A 22,805-nucleotide genomic window follows, 5' to 3' on the forward strand; every position below is an offset into this window, starting at 1 on the left:
CCAAATCTGAACCGATCTTGATAAAATTTGGCAGAGGTATTTCTGTACTGTATCTGATATCTGGTACCAAATATCATTGTTGTGAAGTGCTTATTACGCAAGTGAGGGACTTAAACACCAAATCGTATGTAACATATCTATGGGAGCTATAGCTATATCTGAACCGATTTTCACTAAATTTTACTTCCTTGCTTCTAGACTGAATTCGGTTGGATGTGCCAAAATTCAGGTCATTTGGACTATTATTGGCCATTTGGTGCACAGTTGACGCGTAATCTGTTGAAGATACATGGGAGCTATATCTTAAAATGATCCGATTATCACCAATCTCAATCGGATAATAAATGCGATCTGCATTTTGTTCACAAGAATACATGGACGGACGGACAGATATGCATAGATCGACTCAGAAAGTGATTATATGAAGATCCTCAAAAGTAACTATGGGTCTATCTCGCTTCCTTCTCCCTGTTATAAACAAATCTACAAAGACATAAGTATAAGAACATATAAGCTCCCCCGGGCCAAACTTTTATTATCCCCCCACCATTTTGAAGGAATTTCAAATGTATCTTAAATGAAACCCCTGATATGGGAGCTATACGAAGAAGTGGTTATTCTTATGCAATTTCTTGTCGTAGGCCGTAGCACCGATTCCGAACTTTTTATACGAAATTTTAAACAATTCTGGTGAATAATGCCGCTAAAATAATACGAATATTAGGAGGTACGTTGTATACGATACGGGGCTATACGAAGACGTGAACCGACATGGCCCATTTACGAACTTAACCTGCCTACTGGCAAAATACGCATGTTAGCAAAATTTTAGCCTTTTATCTCAATTCTTTCCTTAGATTACAACAGACAGATATTCTAAATTACGTAACCTTCCCTATATAATAATTATTTTAAAATCGCTGGACGTTTCATGGCGCACTCAATTCGGATCTTCACAATTGCACAAATTAATAGAGCAGAACAATACTTATGCATGTTATTTAATTAATAATTTATAGCATTTTAATTCAGCAAAGGTCGAACCTCTTTTTACAGTTAACAACACACTTAACTATATAATTTGAAAATTGTTACATCTAGAAATACCAAAGACTAAGCCGCTTTCGCTCCCATTTATAGCTATTAGGAAACGCTTAAGCGATACTTACATACTTAGAATTTAATGATTATTTATGTCCATTGGCGACAATGCAAATTAATTAATTTCAATTGTTTGTCATTTATCCAAACAATTAAATTGCCATGCGAAAAACAAAACACCCGCATCGTTAATTATACAAAAAAAAAAATAAATAAAAAAAAAACAACGATATATGTGACCCATCGAAGACACATCGATTAGAAAATACTCATATACAACTTTACATATTTATTAATTTTAATTTATTGTGGGAGCCTTAATAGTCACAACAATGTGAATTATATGTGAAATTTGGATGACAATAACCGGACAACCGACATATGTATTCTAAGTGGATGTAGTATTTAAGCAAAGTGGCTTCAATTAATTTACAAATGAATATTAATTATTATTTTTAATTGTATTTTGAGCGTATGAATGTACGTGAATTAGTACTACATTATTAGTTAGAAATTGAAACGAATTATGCAACAAGGATTTTCAAATCAAATAATTTATGTTAATGATGACACTGTAGTACTAAGTGATAAGGACCTAAGCTATGTGCTTAGGAATAATTTAAATTTAAAGCTAACCTTATATGGGGGATATACAAAAATGTCTATATCTGTCAATTTTTAATATCCACGACTCTATAAATAATCCAAATTTCTGAGCCTTATCTTGAATATTGCGAATCATAGCGATCAGTTTCTTAGGGATGAAATGTTGAATATTTTTAAATTACCATAACTCTATAAATATTGAGCTTTCAACGTTTTTCGCTATGATTTGTGATTACTTTTTTAGGCATGAATTATTGACCCATTTTAAAATGGTAATAGCTCCTTAAATATTGAGTTTTCGGCGTTTTTAGCTATTATTTGTAATCACTTTTTATATCCTACACCACATAGTGGTAATGGTTGGTTTGTAACATAGAGAAGTCAGTCCGTCTGTCCATGTATTTTTCTGAAAAAAATGCAGGTCGCATTTATTTTCCGATTGAAATGGCATTTTTCAAACAAGATTGGTTTGGCTCAAATTGGAGATAATCGCTTGAAATTTAGATATAGCTCCCATATATTTCCACAACCGATTTCGGTTGGAATGGCCAATATCAGTCCAAATGACCTGAATTTTGGCACATTCGACAGAAATCAGTCTAGAAGAATGTACTTTAAATTTGGTGATAATCGATTCAGATATAGCCATGGCTCCCATATATACAGGGTGAGATAAAAAACTGTAAAACGGTATTTTGGCCCATTCCCGGCGAAGCGTTTGCTTGAGGTGATCGACACTTTGGTATATTTTAGTGGAAACTTTGCTTTCCAAAATACCCCAGACACAATAGTCCCACGGATTGATACTCGGAAATTTTTGTGGCCATTGTGCGCTAGAAATCAAGCGAGGAACCTAATTTTGTAACCATTCTTGGGTGGCGCGTGCTGAGTGCGGTGGTGCTGAGTACTGTTGGAATGTCAAAAGCCTGTGCCCAAAATGTTTGCATGCCCAAGGCTTTAATACACCCTCCAGAATATTTTCGCTACAATATTCGGCATTTATTCTGATGCCACGGTCGATTAATACGAGCGGAGAGCGACTGTCGTTATGGCGACCCACACCATCACCATGGACGGCGCTTGAGTTCTGGTGGCCAACCGAAGGTGCACATTTTCAGCTGACCTCTTTGGCAAGTAAACACGATCATTTTGTTTGTTTACAGACTGCTGGACAACGAATGTTTTCTCATCGGAGAAAACCAAATTCGGCAGTTCACCGCTTTCGGCTAAGCAAAGCAACTCTTTAGCTCTTTTGAGTCTATTTTCTTTTTGTCGCGGTGTAAGTTCTTTCACTTTTTGGAATTTCAATGGCTTTACCCCGATCTCATTTTTCAATATTTGCCGAATTGAATATTGCGATATGTTCAGCTCACCAGCCATTTTTCGGACACTGCGACGCGAATTTCGATCAAGTCGCTTCTTTACTTTTCGAACCATTTCTGCTGATGTTGCTGTTTCCTTCCGTCCACTTCCTTGACGTCGGGCTGCGCTACCAGTATCACGTTATCGAGCGATGGTACGAGACACAAAAGATTTATTCACATTTAAATGTTGGATAGCCACTTGTGGTTTTCCAGCCAAATTTAAAGAAATCGCACTATAATGCTTGAATGCCATCACGAATAACTTGTTTCTGGAAAATTCTCACCAAAATGCTTTTCTACGCTTGTAAACAATATAATGAGCTGTCACTGGAATAATATTAAAAGCTGTCGGACAAGTGGCTTGTAAATGACAGCAGTCTGAGTTTGGTTGCAGTTTTTTCATCTCACGCTGTATATCTTCAACTGATTCCGGGATAATTGTGCACCAAATGGTCCAAATGACCTGAATTTTAGGTCAGGATCTTTGTGCAGGAAATGGCTAATGGCACTTCCGACCGAATTCAGTAAGATGCTGGTCGCATTCATTATCCAATTGAGATGAAATTTTTCCAAACAATATTTGTTTGGCCCAAGAACGATCCCCATTGAAATTGTAAGAATCGGTTCAAATTTCACTGATTTCAAGTTTGTTGTGCGCCAGATGGTTAATATCAGTCTAGAAGCACTCCACAAAAATGATGTTTGATACCAGATATCTTATATAGCTCGGAAATACCTTTGGCCAAATTTTATCGAGATTGGCTAAGATTTGGGCATATCTCCCATATATATCTATAATCCGTTTTCAGGTTTATTGTGCAAACAAGGCCTAATATCAGCCCAAATGGAGTGAATTTCGGGACGCACATTTCCATATTGTGGAATTCGGCTCCGAAATGTATTTTTTTTAACATAATTCTCCTCGAAGTGATATCATGCACTTTATAGCAATTTTATTTGGTATAAAAGATTAAAATGTCTACGTCAAATTTAGTGAAAATCGATTCAGAATTGGATATGCCTCCCATATATTAGTTCCCTCTGAAACCAAATTATAACTGTTCTAAAACCAAATGTTGATAGGTGGTATGATCTACTACGGGAGATCTACTAAATATGCATTGTGGTATAGGGTATGATCTACTACGGGAGATCTACTAAATATGCATTGTGGTATAGGGCATCATATAGTCGGCCCTGCCCGACATTTGTCTTTTCCTTACTGTTTTTTACTCATTCTTTGGTAGCATTGTCATACCATCGAATTATATTACAAACCAAATATTGCAGATACACCTTTGATACAGATTCAAATATTTTTCCAATAAGTATGGTAGGGATTGGTTAATGTTCGGTTTAAAAGATACGATTTTTAAATTATTTTACGTTAGCACTTATCTTCAAAGTTATATATCAAATAATTTCTTGTTTAAAATCTCAGTTGAAAAACTTTTCTTAACATCAACATATTTCTACAGCGATGTTATTATAGAACCTGATAGCATTTTCAGTGCGCCAAAATTTCAACTATACACTGCAACATCGAACAAATGCTGAGTGTTGTTATCGTTGTCACGCTTGTTGTTCGGTACCAACACGTATAAAACAATCAACATTTCAACAACAACAACAAACTGTGTTTACTTTTTATCTCAAACAAACTTCTATTTTTAATTGATTTATTTTTAAAAACAAACAAAAACTTTAGATGTGTTGTAAATTAACGTTAACGATGTTTAAATCACTGCAATCGGTGAACACATGAACGCGCCGATAAGAATATGTAGGGCCAGATTTCGTGTATCATAATGAGCAATGTTGATAATTTGTACAGTACTTAATTATAATATCAAAGTCAAATGAATACTATTGAAAAATAGTTAACGTAATAGTAATATTATCAAAGGTTTTCAACAAAATACTTTTTTAACCCACTGTATTGATGTTGACAAGGGTCAAATATGTGTTTGGGAGGTGTGATATTTGCTTTGAGCACGTAACAAATAAAACGAAGGTCTAATGAACAGAATGTATGCATCCCGTATATTTACTAAATTAAATTGTATTAAATAATTTCATTTAAAAAATGGGTTAGGTCGTCACATGTTTATTTGCAGTAAATTGCAACAAGTAACTGAAGCGAATGCTTGGTATTTTGGTCCGTCAGAATATATGTAAAAAAAATCGTTTCTTTGATTTATTTTCGCACTTTTCTGAAAACCACAAAATTGTTCATGTAAAGTACAGAATAATTATCCTATGAGTGGCGTTTAACGATTTTATGGTGTCAACTCTTTAAGATAATTTATGATTTTACCCCCGCATGTATAAAGCTCTCCGCTGACTGTCAAGCATGGTGTCCAGAATGAATTTTTCCTTTTAAATGTAAAACTAAATGCTGTATGGAAGAGAATATTGCCTATATTTACAAATTTAGAGGTTTTTCATCACATTTAAAGCGGTTTCATTATTTGGTTTTTAAAATGAAACCGTTTTAAATATGATGAAAAATCTCTATTTTCTTCTAGCATAAAATACATACTGGATATATAGCAAAATATAAAACCATAATAAGTTGCATTGTGTTAGTCATTGAAGTTCTCTGGAGTACGTGAAACGATTGTATTTCTTAGTTCTAGTTACAGCTTTATTAGTGACTTTTTTTGAGAAGCTAAAGTGAATTACTGACCGAATCAATTCCCAACGATTTTATATCTTAGTTCTAGTTACAGCTATTTTAGAGACTATTTTTTTTGTTTTTTGAGAAACTTAAGTGACTTATTGACCAAATCAACGCCCAGGCCCAGAAACGGCTAAAGCTAAAAGCTCAGAAGAATAAAATGTATATTATATGATAATATATTTTAACATTTGACAAAATGTGCGACAAAATTCACTTTTTTCAATAATTGCAGGTAAAATCCAGTAGATTATGAAAGTAAACCTAACAAGTTCCGTTTGGAACGAATCTATTTTTTTTTTTAATTTTTTAAATTAAATCTGTTACAAATTCTGTTAAAATCTTAAAAATACTGAATATAGCTGTTATATTGGGATCCGTATGAAGGCACCTTTTGGCATAAGTTATTACAATATTCAAATACGAAACTTAAAAAAACCGGTGAATAATGCCGCCAAAATCATCAAAATACAAAATATCGGAAGGTAATGTTACATGGGGACAATGCGTATACGTGAACCTGCACCGACAATTTTCTCTCTTAGGCTGTGGACCTCCAAATACGAAATTTGAAACAACTCCGGTGAATAATGTCGCTAAAATAATCAAAATACCGAATATCGGGAGGTGCCGTTATATGGGGGCTATACGAAGGCGTGGACCTGCATATATAATTTTCTGTCACAGGCTGTAGTACCTATTAGGAATTTCAAATACGAAATTTCGAAAAATTTCGGTGAATACTGTACCTAAAATCGTCGAAATACCGAATATGGGGATGTACTGATATAGGGAGCCTATACGAATACCTGGACTTACATAGACAATTTTCTGTTGTAGACTGTAGTTCGCATTAGGAACTCCAGATACGAAATTTGAAACAACTCCAGTGAAGAATGTCGCTAAAATCATCATAATACCGAATATCAGGAGGTGCCGTTATATGGGGGCTATACGTGAACCTGCACGGACAATTTTCTGTCATAGGCTGTAGAATGGATTACGAACTTCAAATACCAAATTTGAAACATTTTTGATGAATAATGTCGCTTAAATCACCAAAATACCGAAAATAGGAAGGTAACATTATACGGGGGCTATACCAAAACGTGGACCTACATGGCCCATTTTCAATACCAAAAGTCCTGCAGACGTAATATTCGAGTAAAATTTTGTCAACCTACTTCATTTCGTTCGGAAGCTAGAGTGATTTCCACAGACGCAGGCGGACGGACATCGCTAAATCGACATAAAATTTTATGCTGATCAAGAATATATATACTTTGTGAGGTCTAAAATTTATATTTCGAGGTGTTACAAACGGAAAGACAAACTTAATGGTGGAGGGTATAAAAAAACAGAAAATATTTCCATTTGTGGAGGGTATATAAAAAAAACCGAAAATATTTCCATTTTATAAATTTTTCATCGGACTTTTTGGCGAGTTGACACCATAAAATTTCATTCTAGTCGGAAAATGTCAAAAGACGAAATATTTTATACAAAATTTCAAAGGAGTTTTGAATTCTTATGCCGGATTCTGTTAAAGCCGTTATATAGCTTTGGTCATATACCAAGGGACCCCTATAATTTGAGATATATTTCGCAATTTCTAGGATAGAGCTTTGAAATTTGACTGAGATCTTTGGATACATATCTGACTACTTTTTGAAATAGCCCCCTTGTGAGGATAACTCTGATTTCAGGTAGTTCTGTCTTCAACGTAATTCTTCTTTGCATAACATGAGTTTTTAATATATATGAATTCCCGGCGTTTATGAAGACTCTTGACGTCTTCTTCAAATACCAGTAAGATCGTTTGGATAATGCTGTTAAACTTTTCAAAAAAAAACTGACTGAGGCAGTTGTATGGGGGAGATACCAAAACGCGAATCTCTATTGGCAATTTTATACTTCAAGGATTATAATCTACTAAAACTTCTTAAATACCAAATTTGGAACAATTTAGTGGATTAATGTGACTAGGATTTTAAAAATACCGAATTTCGGTGGGTATCGTTAGAACCCATTACCAACCACAAATATCAATTTTTAGACAAATCCGTGGAAAAATGTTGCAAAGATCATCAAAATACCGAATATCGGGAGGGATGAGAGCTATATCCAAACCTGTACCGATTTCAATGTAATATACCAAATTAATTTTTAGACCAAATTCCATCGAGCATTCCAAATATCATTAAAATTGGAGATATATTGTTGGTGCATCAAATATTCGAAATCAGCCGAAAATATATATGGAAGCTATAACCAAACCTCGACCGATTTCAATATAATTTGGCAAATTTATTTTTGTACCAAATTTCGTCACTCATGCCGAATTTGATTAGAATCGGACATACGTATCGTGTTTGGGACATCAAATATATGAAATCGACCGAAAATATATATGGGAGCTATATCCAAACCTGAACTGATTTTAATATAATTTCACAAATTTATTTTTGTACCGATTTCCGTTACACATTTCAAATTCGGAGACTTTATCTATAACTGATCAATAGTATTCAAAAACTAAATTTTCTAGAGGTACCCCCGATTCTGATGCTATATCTTCAGTTTCCAGTTGAATTTTAAAAATTTATATAGCGATGGCGATGCTATATAACCCCGAAATCGTTCTTCAAATGTCAGCAGCTTTTTTAGGTGGTAGCAGTAGGTGAATCGAAAAATTTTTAAACCTATATCAACAAAACAATGATTTATTTCAAATTGTACGATATCTCATATTTCCATGCATTTAGTTAATGACAATGTGGCTTTTGTTCAAAATATACATACAAATATATGTGCACATTAATCCCCCATGACTCAAATGATAATTAGTCATTTACAAGTCTGCCCTTCAACTTCCACAAATGAAACATATTTTAATTAGTAAATTTACAATGTTAAGCTTTTCAGACAGAACGAAACTGAGCACCTCTTAATTGAAATTACATCTATCATTTCAGATTTCCAAGATATACAAGTTATGATATTCGTGGGCTTTGGTTTCCTCATGACATTTCTGAGAAAGTACGGTTACAGTGCTACTGGATATACACTCTTCCTAGCTTCATTGGTTATACAATGGTCGGTGCTAATGAAAGGATTCCTGAAAATGGAGGATGGCAAAATAGAGTAAGTAAACAGAAATGAAAATATTTTCTATTTAATTGACAGCAGAAACATGAAACGTAGCAACCTTTGTCAATTGTTTAAATTAACCGTGTATATTCAATAAAAGAATTAATTTTGGCAATATATGGAGTGGTCTGCTAAAAACTATGATGGAATTTTCCCACCACTTGTACGTGAATGTTTTTTGGCATGTAACCACACCAACTCCTGAGTTCTCCATAGATATTCTTTATGAAAAATTCCTCTTTTATACACTCCACCATACATAGTATGGAGGGTATATTAAGTTCGTAATTCCGTTTGTCACTCATCGAAATAATAATTTCAGACCAAAGAAAGTATATATATTCTTGACCAGCGTAAAATTCTAAGATTTAGCACTGTCCGTTTGTTGTAATCACTCTAGAGTCAAAACGAATAAAGATAAGAAGCTAAAATTTTTCACCGATCTGTCTTTTGTCTGCAGGCAAGTCAAGTTCGAAGATGGGATATATATAACCAAATTTGTGAATGGAATTGTATGAAATTGTACACAAGGAGTTTTTCGTGGCTAGTTTACCCCGTGAAGGGAAATGTCTATATAGGTCCACGTTATCTTACGTCCCCCATATAACGGTACCTCCCGAAATTTGATATTTTGATGATTGTAGCCAAATTTTTCAGTATCTGGAGTTGCTTCTGAGTACTTTATCCCTTGTAGGAGAATTGTCTATATAGGCCCACGATATCGTATATCACCCATATAACGAAATTGTCTATAAATCCACACAAGGAATTTCTTCTGAGTACTTCATCCCCTGGAAGGGAATTGTCTATATAGGTCCACGATATATAGGCACCATATAACGGTACACTCTGATGTATGGTATTCTGAAGATTTTAGCGACATTTTTGACCGGAATTTTTTAAAATTTCGTATTTAGTTTTAGTTTGAAGCTCGTAATGAGTACCACAACCTTTGGCAGAAAATTGTTTATGCAGGTCCACGTATTCGCATAGCCCACATATAACGGTACCTCCCTTCATCCGGTATTTTGATGATATTAACAACATTGTACACCGGAATTGTTTCAAATTTTATATTTGAACTTCGGAATCGGTACTACAACCTATGATAAAAAATTACTTATTCAGGTATACGTCTTCGAAAATCTCGATGTAACGGTTTACATTTAAGTGGTATTTTTCGACGGATTGTTTTTTTTTTTAAATTATTAAAGATCCTGCAAAATGTTGGAGGGTATTAAAAGTTCGGCCCGGCCGAACTTGGCTGCTTTCTTACTTGCTTTTTTTGAGCGACACGCGTTTTTTTTTGGCAATTCACGGAAAAATTTTGTTGTAAAAATAATTGTACATACATGCATGTATGCAGGACAGCATTGCAAAGTTTTTTATTTTTTTTTTAATTTCTACCAGTCAGGAATGTATGTGTACAAATTTGAGATAGTATGAAAATTATCTTGAGAAATGGTTGTTTATCGGCCTTTTTATTTGATTTATAAATAATAAGATTTTTTCGAGCTTTAGGCCATTTTCGGATTTATTTTATTGATTACAATAATATGTTCCCAATATTTCGCAATTATCAAATTGCATCTTCAGGGGCAATCTATTTTAGAAAACATAATTATTAGTATCACAGCATTTTGTTATGGGCACAATTATTTTCCAAAAAAGAGATTTCTTACATTTACATAAAATTGTCAGATTTACTTAACAGCTAATGTAGTTTTTACTACCATTGTCTGGTGTTATTATTGCACTGATTATTTCTACGTATTGCACGATCTCTTCTTTGTCAAGTGTCGATAACAATAAGCTGCATTATCGGTGTCGCTTTTGTATACCAAAAGTAGAATTCCGTTAAGTGAGAGACACAATGTAATATATAGCATTGAATGTGATGGAACAAAAGACGAAAAATGTGGAAAAATATATGTTGGTACCACAAAAAACAAATTAAAAACTAGAATATCGGGACATAAATCAGACATTAAATTAAGGAGCCAAAACAATATTCAAAAAACAGCACTTGCGGAACACTGTAAACTTAACAACCACATACCAAACTTTGACAAAATACGAGTATTACAGGCGGAGAACAACTACAACAGAAGGTTAACATTGGAGATGCTGCATATAAATAACATACCAACAAACAAAAAGATCAATTACAAAAGCGACACCGATAATGCAGCTTATTGTTATCGACACTTGACAAAGAAGAGATCGTGCAATACGTAGAAATAATCAGTGCAATAATAACACCAGACAATGGTAGTAAAAACTACATTAGCTGTTAAGTAAATCTGACAATTTTATGTAAATGTAAGAAATCTCTTTTTTGGAAAATAATTGTGCCCATAACAAAATGCTGTGATACTAATAATTATGTTTTCTAAAATAGATTGCCCCTGAAGATGCAATTTGATAATTGCGAAATATTGGGAACATATTATTGTAATCAATAAAATAAATCCGAAAATGGCCTAAAGCTCGAAAAAATCTTATTATTTATAAATCAAATAAAAAGGCCGATAAACAACCATTTCTCAAGATAATTAAAACACGGAGAGCACGCCAAAAACCATAATCATGATCTACAAGAAAACAAATAACAACATACGACACAGCATAAACAGACACAAAAATATGAAGGTAAAAATTGAAAAAATAAAAACAACGTTAACCTTTCTCATACGCTGCCGTAATCATGGAATTATACCTAACTTCATAAAAAATGCAATGAAAAACATATACAATATTTTTAAAACTCCATACTTTCATCACATTCCAAACACTATAAAAAAACACATAGATATATTTCAGAACAAAATCCTTAGTTTAGTGATACAACAAAAACATAAACAACTTGAATATAAAAACAAAGAACTACAAGCACTAGATGAACGTCTAAATAGCCAAATGAGGAAAGAGGATTTTGATAACATTCACGACAACGAAAACATAATTATGTCAAGAACACACAACAAAACCAAAATAGTCCAACAACGAAAATTTGACAAACTAAAAGAAAACCAAATGAGAGAACTAAACATCACTCTCAACGATGGCTGGTTCGTGAATAAAACTAACGTAGAATTCCCAAAAGATGTAAAATGGTTACTCTCGTTAGGAGAAAAATTTGGATTACCAACTAGCAAACAGAACTTTCCACTATTCAAAGTCATTGCTGACGGCGACGACATCATACAAACAAACAACGACAAAGAGCAACAAGAAATAATGAGAACCAAATTTACAACAATGCTAGACTCACATCTAAACAAAATGAGAGATAGCTACAGAGACAAATTTATTAACACAACAGTGGCTCACAGCAAAACATTTTTGAAACAAAATAAAAATATTTTAATTTTAAATGCGGATAAGGGTAATGTGACAGTAGCAATGTATAAAGATGATTATCAACAAAGAATGAATGAGATATTAGGTGACATGATGACTTACCAACGATTAATTAAAGACCCCACATCTAACTTGTCCAAGAAAAACAATGAACTCGTGGAAGAATTGTTTAAAAACAATATACTATCGACGGCAGAGAAAAAATGTCTGAAAACTGACGTGGCTATAGCACCAAGACTATACGGACTACCCAAAATTCATAAAGAAAATTTCCCCTTGAGACCTATATGCTCATCGGTTAACTCACCTTCAATACAATTATGCAAATATGTGGTAAATATTCTAAAAAATCTGACCAAAAACTCCAAATACAATGTAAGTGACTCGATGCAATTTAGAGATAAGATTAAAAACTTGACGATTAAAGACGAAGAGCAGATGGTCTCATTTGATGTTGTGTCACTTTTTCCAAGTATACCTGTGGACCTGGGACTAGAAATAATAGAGAAAAGATGGAACGAAATTGAGGAATACACCAATATGTCAAAGAGCTTATTTTTAAGTATTCTAAAGTTTTGTATTAAAGATAATCGATATTTTCAATATGAGGGCAGAATATACAAACAAAAGAAAGGACTACCTATGGGTTCACCAGCTTCTCCGATTGTAGCTGATATAGTGATGGAGAAACTACTTGACACCTGCATGGAAAAACTTAAGACGAAACCTGTGATATTAACAAAGTATGTAGACGATTTATTTATGATTGTTGGGGAAAATGCAATACAAGAAACATTGACGACTTTCAATAATTTCAACAAAAATATTAAATTTACCATTGAAAAGGAGCATAATGGTTCCATCCCATATCTGGACACACTTGTAATGAGAAAGGACAATAAAATAGAAATGAACTGGTATCAAAAACCGACGGCATCGAGTCGCATATTAAATTTCCACTCGAAACATCCAAAACAAATGATTATTAACACAGGTAGGAATCTTATAAACAGAATATTGAATATTAGCGACCATAAATTCCACGAAACTAATAAAAACAAAATACGAAAAATACTGTCCAAAAACTGTTTTCCAAAATTATTAATTGAAAAATTAATAAATGAATATAATATACCGAAATCTAAGGACAAATCTCAAGAAAAATATTACAAATCAATGATTTATATTCCTGGATTATCTGAGAGATTCCAAAATTCCGATTTATATGACAAGGATAAACTGCAAATAGCAACACGGACAAACAATACACTAAAAAGTTTATTTACTAATACCAAAAGTAGAATTCCGTTAAGTGAGAGACACAATGTAATATATAGCATTGAATGTGATGGAACAAAAGACGAAAAATGTGGAAAAATATATGTTGGTACCACAAAAAACAAATTAAAAACTAGAATATCGGGACATAAATCAGACATTAAATTAAGGAGCCAAAACAATATTCAAAAAACAGCACTTGCGGAACACTGTAAACTTAACAACCACATACCAAACTTTGACAAAATACGAGTATTACAGGCGGAGAACAACTACAACAGAAGGTTAACATTGGAGATGCTGCATATAAATAACATACCAACAAACAAAAAGATCAATTACAAAAGCGACACCGATAATGCAGCTTATTGTTATCGACACTTGACAAAGAAGAGATCGTGCAATACGTAGAAATAATCAGTGCAATAATAACACCAGACAATGGTAGTAAAAACTACATTAGCTGTTAAGTAAATCTGACAATTTTATGTAAATGTAAGAAATCTCTTTTTTTGGAAAATAATTGTGCCCATAACAAAATGCTGTGATACTAATAATTATGTTTTCTAAAATAGATTGCCCCTGAAGATGCAATTTGATAATTGCGAAATATTGGGAACATATTATTGTAATCAATAAAATAAATCCGAAAATGGCCTAAAGCTCGAAAAAATCTTATTATTTATAAATAGATAGTATGAAAATTAATGTGTTTTTTTTTGGGTTATATTTATTTTGAGTTGAGCTAAATGATCTGAAATTTGTAGTGAAAAAGATAGCCAGACACCAACACACACTCTTCACTGTGCGACGTGTTTTGCTGTTGATTAAGTGGCTCATGGTGTGGATGAGGCCTTACAAAGACCGTTCGTATTAATTTTGAAGTTATTGCGATTAAGCATATGCGAATAAAACACCTTAACAATCACAGTTCGACGCATGTTCTACTGGACCATTTTTTCAACAGCAAATCTTTTTTTTGTAGCATTCGGCTTATTTCCTACAACAACTACATTGCTTCCAGTGCATAACAGGCGTTGAAAGCCACAATTCAACATTGAGGAGCACCTTTTAGTTTTTTTTTTTATTTTCAACAAAAGAAAGGAAAATATTTGAAAGTTTGATTGTCTTTAATTTATAGACTCAAAAACTGCTAAACAGATTTTCCCGAAAATATCCACATATACTACAGCTCCGACTTAAAGTAACATAGGCTACATAAATTTTTCAAACTCCACTTGGAACTAGAGATATAGCATCAAAATCGGAGGTTCATCTATTAATCAAATTTGGAATGTGTGACGGAATTCGATACAAAAATAAATTTGTCAAATCATAAAGAAATGGGGTCAGATTTTGATACATCTCCCATTATGTTTTCTGCTGATTTAATGTATTTGATGGACCAAACACGATATGTATCCTCAATTTCAATGAAATTTAAAATTTAATATTTAAAATTTTTAAAATAATTTTTGTCAAATTATATTGAAATCGGTTGAGGTTTGGGTATAGCTTCCATATATACTTTCGGGCGATTTCACATATCTCATGCACCCATCACGAAAAAACTTGTCCGATTCTAATGAAATTCGGAAAGAGTGACGGAATTTGTTCAGAAAATAAATTTGCCGAATTATATTGAAATTGGTTCTGATTTGGATATAGCTCTCCCATATATATGTTTGTTCGATTCCAACGTAATCTGAAATTTGTGACGGAATTTCTTAAAAAATAAATTTGCCAAATTATATTAAATCGGTACAGATTTGGATATAGCTCATAATTTTATATTCGACCGATTTCGTTTATTTGATGCACCAAACACGATTGGTATGTCCGATTCCAATGAAATTCGGCATGTGTGACTAAATTTGGTAGAAAACATAATTTGTCAAATTATATTCAAATCGGTTCAATTTTATTTATAGCTCCCATATATATTTTCGGCCGATTTTACATATTTCATGAACACCACGCGATATGTGTGTCCGATTCTAATAAAATTCGTACAGAGGGACGAAATTTGGTGCCAAAAACAAAAAATGCCAAATTATATTGAAATCGGGTTAAATTTGAAACGAAAATACATTTGCCAAATTGTGTTGAAATCGGTTCAGATTCGGATATAGCTCTCATATGTATATTTCGGTCGATTTCAGAATGTGTGGCGGAATTTTGTTACAATAATAAATTTGACAAATTAATTGCAAATCGCTTAAGATTTGGATATAGCTCCCATATATATATATTCTCGGCCGATTTCACATATTTGAAGCACCAATTTCAGTGAAATATGAATTTGGTCTAAATTCTCTAATTTCAACAGAAATGCCACTCAGCTTCAAAAGATTGCAGTTCCCTGCACGTTTGGCATTTCCTTTGGAATTAATAAATCCGAATGACAAACCCTTCGTTACCTAAATTTAGCATGTTCCTGTTTTTCCCATGGTCAGCTGTCCCTGGCATGATCACGCTTTAGTGAACTGAGCTATTTGTTTGTTTACGCATTAAAGTATTACAATAATTAAGTTTTTAAATTTTTGAACTTGTTTTATTTTTGTTTTTTAAACCAACAATTTTTAAAATCAATCAAATAGGGTTCCGAAGCCCACCCGGTTCAGCTAGTTAAGTTATAAATTACATATAATCACATATATCCTCTATCAGAATTTTTCCAATTTTTAATTACAGAAAAACGCTCTTACCTACTTGACATAGGCTCCATATAAGACCTTCTTTCTAATGTTAATTTTGAATATTCTCCACATTAAGGAAAGCATACTTAAAATTAACATTAACAAAATTAACAAAAAACCCATACAATTGTAATCTCCCCAGTAAATCAAATATTTAAAAAAAAAGTTATTGGTGACAATCAAACTCATTTCTTTTTATTCGAATATTATAAGATGTATCAAAAATTTACTCAAAAAAAATTGAAGATTTTTGATTTTATTTTGAGAAATTTTGTGACGTTTTTTGAACTTTGACTAATGCATTGAAATTAGTGCATCCCATTCCTAAATTATATTTGACGTTATTTATATTATTTCATTCTTTTTCTTTTTTGGATATTATTTCAGTCTTTCATTGGAAAACATAATTGATGCCGATATCGCTGCGGCTGTGCCACTCATTAGTATGGGCGCCTTATTGGGTCGAACCACGCCCATACAATTGTTATTTATGGCTTTATTCGAAATTGCATTGTTTGCCGTTAATGAATACGTTGCATTGGACATTTTGAGTGTAAGTAAATTATATTTTTTTTTTCTATATATATTCACCGCAAATAAGGTTATATTTTATAAATCTAGCTTCACCCTTAAATGTGGTCTACGGCTGTATTACGAAAGTATATAGCATGTGGATTTGGAAATTTCAATAGTTTTTTGTCAAAAACGTGCCTCATTAAAATAACGGTTTTGGACCCTAGATCTGTTTGGGCCAAATCCGTTTTAGGACATTAGGAGTCGATCTAGGGATATCCGTCTCTCCGGATATCTCTCGAAGATAGCATCCGATTTGGTGCCAACTTGCTGCATCGTAATATTATTATATCAAATTCAAATTCAAAGTTATATCAAATTCGGGGATGGACAATATCGGTCCACTTCTTATGAAACCTCCTCCACTACGGGTCAATATTTCGAATAATTATAACTATCATAAAATGCGAAATAAGCATCCGATTCCCCTCAAATTTCTCACACCCCAATATTTTAATTGGCTGAAGATGGGATCTTTCGGAACACTTCTATTGCTACATCTTCCACAAAAGGTAACAATTTTTAATAATAATAACAATAATGCGAAATAAATTTCGGTTTCTTTCTGGAATATGTCGGCCTACTCCATACGGTACCTTTCCCACAAAGTGTATCCGATTCTAGTTAAATTTCACACATCCCAATTTTTGATTTCCAACACAATATTTGGTGAGAAGAAGTTAGTTTTCGGCTACCACTTCTGGTACCTCCCCCACAATTGATAAATATCTATATTTCAATATTTATGTCTCTCATAACTAGCGAAACAAGTCAGCGATTCTTTTCGAACTTGATATATCCAAATACGTCTCTCAACCAAAGATCTGATGTGAATATGGACTACTCCTTCTCGTACCTCCGCCACAAAGGGTTAAAATTTCGATTACCAATTATTGGCATAAAATTGGAGACAAATATTAGATGAAGAGTGAGTGGAACACTTCGGTTTTTTAAAAAATATTATATGAAGGAACTGCTCGAATAGTCCAAAATTGGCACTTTGTGTTATTTATTTCACACTTAGGTCAAAATATATGTAAAATATATGTAAATGAACTGACTGAGGGTATACATCTGTCAGCAAAACTAACTGATACGTTTCAACCTGTTTTGGGTGTAATTTAACTAAAGCTCAAAAAACTCAAAGCTTCAAAACTCAAAAAAACTATACAGTTGTATGGAGAATTTGGCAAATATACCTTTGCTAATATTAAATATTTCCACAAGATGGTCATCTACATATATATAGGAGCTATGGCTATATCTGAACCGATTTTCACCAAATTTGTAGCACTTGCTTTAAGGCTGAGTTACATCCACAACGCATTTCATTTGGGCTGTTATTAGCCATTTGGTGCTCAAAAAAACCTGAAATCGGATGAAGATATATATGGAAGCTATATCCTAATCTGAACCGATCTCGATCAAATTTGACAGAGGTATTTTCGAGCAGTATCTGATGTCCGGTACCAAATATCATTCTTCTGGAGAGCAAATTACGCATGTGAGGGACTTGAAACCCCAAATCGGATGAAACATATATAAGAGAGCTATATATAACTATATCTGAACCGATTTTCTCCAAATTTGATTTGCTTCTAGAGCGAATTCGGTGGCATGTACCAAAATTCAGGTCATTTGGTGCACAATTAACCCGAAATCGGTTGAAGATATATGTGGAGCTATATCTAAATATGTACAGATTTCCACCCATTTCAATAGAGTTCGTCCTTGTGCCAAACAAATATCTTTTGGAAAATTTCTCTCAATCGTATAAAAAATTCGAACTAAATTATGTTTATAAAAATACATGGACAGACGGACTGACATGCATAAATTGACTCAGAAAGTGATTCTATGAAGATCTTCAAAAGTAACTAAGGGTCTATTTCAGTTCCTTCTCCATGTTATAAACAAAAACACAAAAGAAATAATACCCCTACCGCTGTGTGGTGTAGGATATAAAAAAATTTCAGATACAACGTGCGCATGACCACGCAGACCGATCCCACTAGAATGATTTCCACAGACGTATATGCAGACCCATAGTGGGAGACGTACAAAATAGGAGACCGGTTTTTCAAAAAATGTTTACAGGGTGAAACTAAAATTCCAAATTACTGTTAGATATAGTGCTTTAAGCCTTTAAATACTTAAAATATGATATAGTATAAACCTTTTTGGTAAATTGCAAGTGTTTGTCTTATTCCCATTTTTTTATTTTCAATTCGCCGCCATACCATTTATTGCATCAATGTTATCCATAAAATTTGTCTAATCATTTGGAAATAAATCTGCAAATCTGCCATTTTATATAATAAAGGACAACTCGTTAAATATTTAAAGAGCATGAATAATAAATTATCTAATCCATTTTTGTGGCATTTTATGCAGATTTGCGATGTTGGTGGTTCAATTACCGTCCATGCCTTTGGCGCATATTTCGGTCTAGCTGTCAGTCTAATGCTGCGCCCCACCAAGGATCAAAACGATGCAGGCAAATATGAAGGACCCACCTATACATCAGACATGTTTGCTATGGTTGGCACACTATTCCTGTGGATTTATTGGCCAAGTTTTAATTCGGTTTTAGCCGATGGCACTGGCCAAGAGCGAGCCATTTTGAACACGTATTTGTCATTAGCAGCTGCAACAGGTAAGCACGTATTTCTCATTTACTGTAACATGCATATCACTGTCTTGGGCCGGAATGTCATATGTTGTAGCAGCAAGTATGACATATCGATATATGTCCTGTCAGCAAGCACATAGCCGAACTGGCATAGACAGAGCAGAATATAACAGAATAGATTCACAGAGAAACAGAAAAGAACACTTAAATGTTTACGTGCGATTCATGATAAAATGCCAGGGCCGACACAGAGGTTGTAAGGAACAACAATAAAGATTCGGGCTAAAATACAAAATTGTATGCAAAAAAATTAATATATGTATGTTGCTTAAGTTTCGAAAAACGGGTAAAGTAATTTGAATATTTAGTTAAAGTTTCGGCATTATTAATGACCACAGACTTTGAGCAGTCAAATAATGGAACATTGAAGAGCATTGCACTACAATATTAATTAGAAACAAGTAAAAAAACATTAAGTTCGGCCGGGCCAAACTTTTAATACCCTCCACCTTAGGGTAAAAGAAACATTAGAAGAAATGTGGCAAAAACCATTAAAATGCCGAATATCAGGAGGTACCGTTATATGGGGGCTACACCAAAACGTGGACCTATAATTACAATGTTTCGCCACACGAACTAGGACCCATTATGACCCACAAATACCAATTTTTAGACAAATCAGTGAAAAAATGTGGCAAAAATCATCAAATTACCGAATATCGGGAGGTACCGTTATATGGGGGCTATACCAAAACGTGGACCTATAAATACAATGTTTCGCCACACGAACTAGGACCCATTATGACCCACAAATACCAATTTTTAGACAAATCAGTAAAAAAATGTGGCAAAAATCATCAAATTACCGAATATCGGGAGGTACCGTTATATGGGGGCTACACCAAAACGTGGACCTATAATTACAATGTTTCGCCACACGAACTAGGACCCATTATGACCAACAAATACCAATTTTCAGACAAATCCGTGAAAAAATGTTGCAAAAATCATCAAATTACCGAATATCGGGAGGTACCGTTATATGGGGGTTATACCAAATCATGGACCCATACATGCAATGTTTCGCCACCGGAGCTGGAAACCATTATGACCTACAAATACCAATTTTTAGACAAATCCGTGAAAAAATGTGGCAAAAAAACTAAAATACCGAATATCGGGAGGTACCTTTATATGGGGGCTATACCACAACGTGGACCTATACATGCAATGTTTTGCCACACGCTCAGGGACCCGTTATGACCTACAAATACCAATTTCCAGACAAATCCGTGAAAAAATGTGGCATAAATCATCAAAATACCGAATATCGGGAGGTACCGTTATATGGGGACTATACCAGAACGTGGACCGATATATCTCATTTTCAATACCAACCATCCTAGACACAATACCAATTGCTCTGCTAATCGTGATTTCAACAGACAGACAGACGGACAGACAGACAGACAGACAGACAGACGGACAGAAAGACGGACATCGTCAAATCGACCACTATGCATATTTAATAAACCTTATTTGAAGTAAATCTTACTAAATACCTATCAACATTGGGCTTTCGAGCAGCTATAATTCTGAATCGATTTTCACTAAATTTGGCGGAGAAGTTTTTTTCTTTTATACCGAGAAAAATATGTATCGCAGTCGTGTTCCGCCAAATGGAAACGTACGTCCCGAAATTCATTCCATTTAGGCTGATATTAGCCATTATTTGCACAATAAACCTGAAATCGAATTAAGGATAAATATTGGAGCTATATCCAAATCATAGCCGATCTCGATAAAATTTGGCAAAGATATTTCCGAGCTCTTTAATATATCTGGTACCCAATATCATTGTTGTCGAATGAAAATTACGAATGTTAGATACTTAAAGACCAAATCGTATGAAACTTATATATGGGAGCCAAATTTGATGTACTTGGTTCGCGACTGAATTCGGTCGGATATACCAAAATTCCAGTAATTTGGACTGATATTGGCCAATTGGTGCACTATTATCCCGAAATCGGTTAAATATATATGTGGGAGATATTGCTATATCTAAACCGATCTTGATATAATTTGGCAGAGGTATTTCTGGGCCATAGCTGATACCAAACATCATTGTTGTGGAGTGCATATTACGAATGTAAGGGACTTATACACCAAATCGGATAAAACATGTATATGCGAGCTGAAGCCATATCTGAACAGATTTTCTTCAAGTTTGATGTACTTGCTTCAAGACTTCGGTCCGGTGTGCCAAAATTCCAAACATTTGGACTGATATTGGTCATTTGGTGCACAATTAACACGACATCGGTTGAAGACATATATGGGAGCTATATCTAAATTTGAACCGATTCCGAATTTTTAACTTTGGAATGAGAGTCACGGGTGGAGTGCAGGATGGCTGGTACCAAAGTATTTTTAGAAAATTGAACTTTAAATTTGCGAAAAGTTCTAAAATGATACAAAACTTTGAAAATGGTACCATTTGGCATTATGTGAGCGGATAGAACTAAAAATTTGAAATTGGGCATGACGCAAACTGTACTAAATGGTACCAAATTTAGAAATTTTGTATTGTGGTCCCTTTTGGTGGTAGGTAGGTTTTTGATAAAGAGGTTGTTTTTTGGAAATGTGTACTAGAAGTGTACAAAAAGTACTGAATGGTACTATATTTGGTACAATTTGGATTTGGTGAAAAAAAGAGCTTTAAATCTGAAATTTGGTACTGGTGTCGTTGTTCATGTGTAGCCTGGTCATATGGAGTTGATTTCGGAAATGTGTTCTATAATTGTACCCTAAGTACAAAATGGTACAAAATTTGGCATGGGGTCCCTTCACCCCGCGTTGGGTGGAATTCACAAATTTGATATTGAGGTCTCTCTTGGTATCTGAAATTGAGATATGGACGTGGCTTCGGAAGTGTGCACTATAATTGTACGCAAAACACTGAATGGTACTAAATTAGCACTTTGCTGAAGGTATTGAGAAAAAATTCTGAAATTTGATATTTACAAAAAGTACTAAATGGTGTTGGGTGAAGCGATAGGGCAGTAATCCTCAAATTTGACATTGAGGTCTCTGTTGGTATCTGGAACCGAGATATGAATATGATTCTGTAAATGTGAAAAAGTACTAAATAGTACTTAGTTTGGTATTGAGTAAATGTATAGAGCTGGAATCCCGAAATTTGATGTTGAGGTTTCTGGTGGTATCTTGTGGTGGTTTTGTAAAAGCGTTCTATAATTTATCGAAAAATACTAAATTGTCTCATTTTGAATCCCTGTTGGTGTCTAGGATAGAGAGATGTAACCTGTTTTAGATATGAGTTCTAAAAGTTTCTAATT

At 33.8% G+C, this 22,805-nt stretch overlaps 2 protein-coding genes across 2 annotated transcripts in view; both read left to right on the forward strand.

Moving 5' to 3' along the window:
• The window catches only part of LOC101901795 (ammonium transporter Rh type A), a 59,331-nt gene that overhangs the window by 14,309 nt on the left and 22,217 nt on the right, over nt 1-22,805 (forward strand). The window contains exons 2-4 of the mRNA XM_005182240.3: nt 8,727-8,895; nt 16,629-16,794; nt 19,209-19,470. Of these exons, the coding sequence (XP_005182297.1) occupies nt 8,727-8,895; nt 16,629-16,794; nt 19,209-19,470 (597 nt within the window). The remainder of the gene's footprint in view (nt 1-8,726; nt 8,896-16,628; nt 16,795-19,208; nt 19,471-22,805) is intronic.
• On the forward strand, nt 11,965-14,228 carry LOC109612359 (uncharacterized). The gene is made up of 2 exons (XM_059124426.1): nt 11,965-14,037; nt 14,118-14,228. The coding sequence occupies exon 1, from the start codon at nt 12,142-12,144 to the stop codon at nt 13,951-13,953; it is 1,812 nt and encodes a 603-aa protein (XP_058980409.1). The 5' UTR covers nt 11,965-12,141; the 3' UTR covers nt 13,954-14,037; nt 14,118-14,228.

Source organism: Musca domestica, unplaced genomic scaffold (assembly GCF_030504385.1).
Source record: "Musca domestica strain aabys unplaced genomic scaffold, Musca_domestica.polishedcontigs.V.1.1 29, whole genome shotgun sequence".
NCBI lineage: Eukaryota > Metazoa > Arthropoda > Insecta > Diptera > Muscidae > Musca > Musca domestica.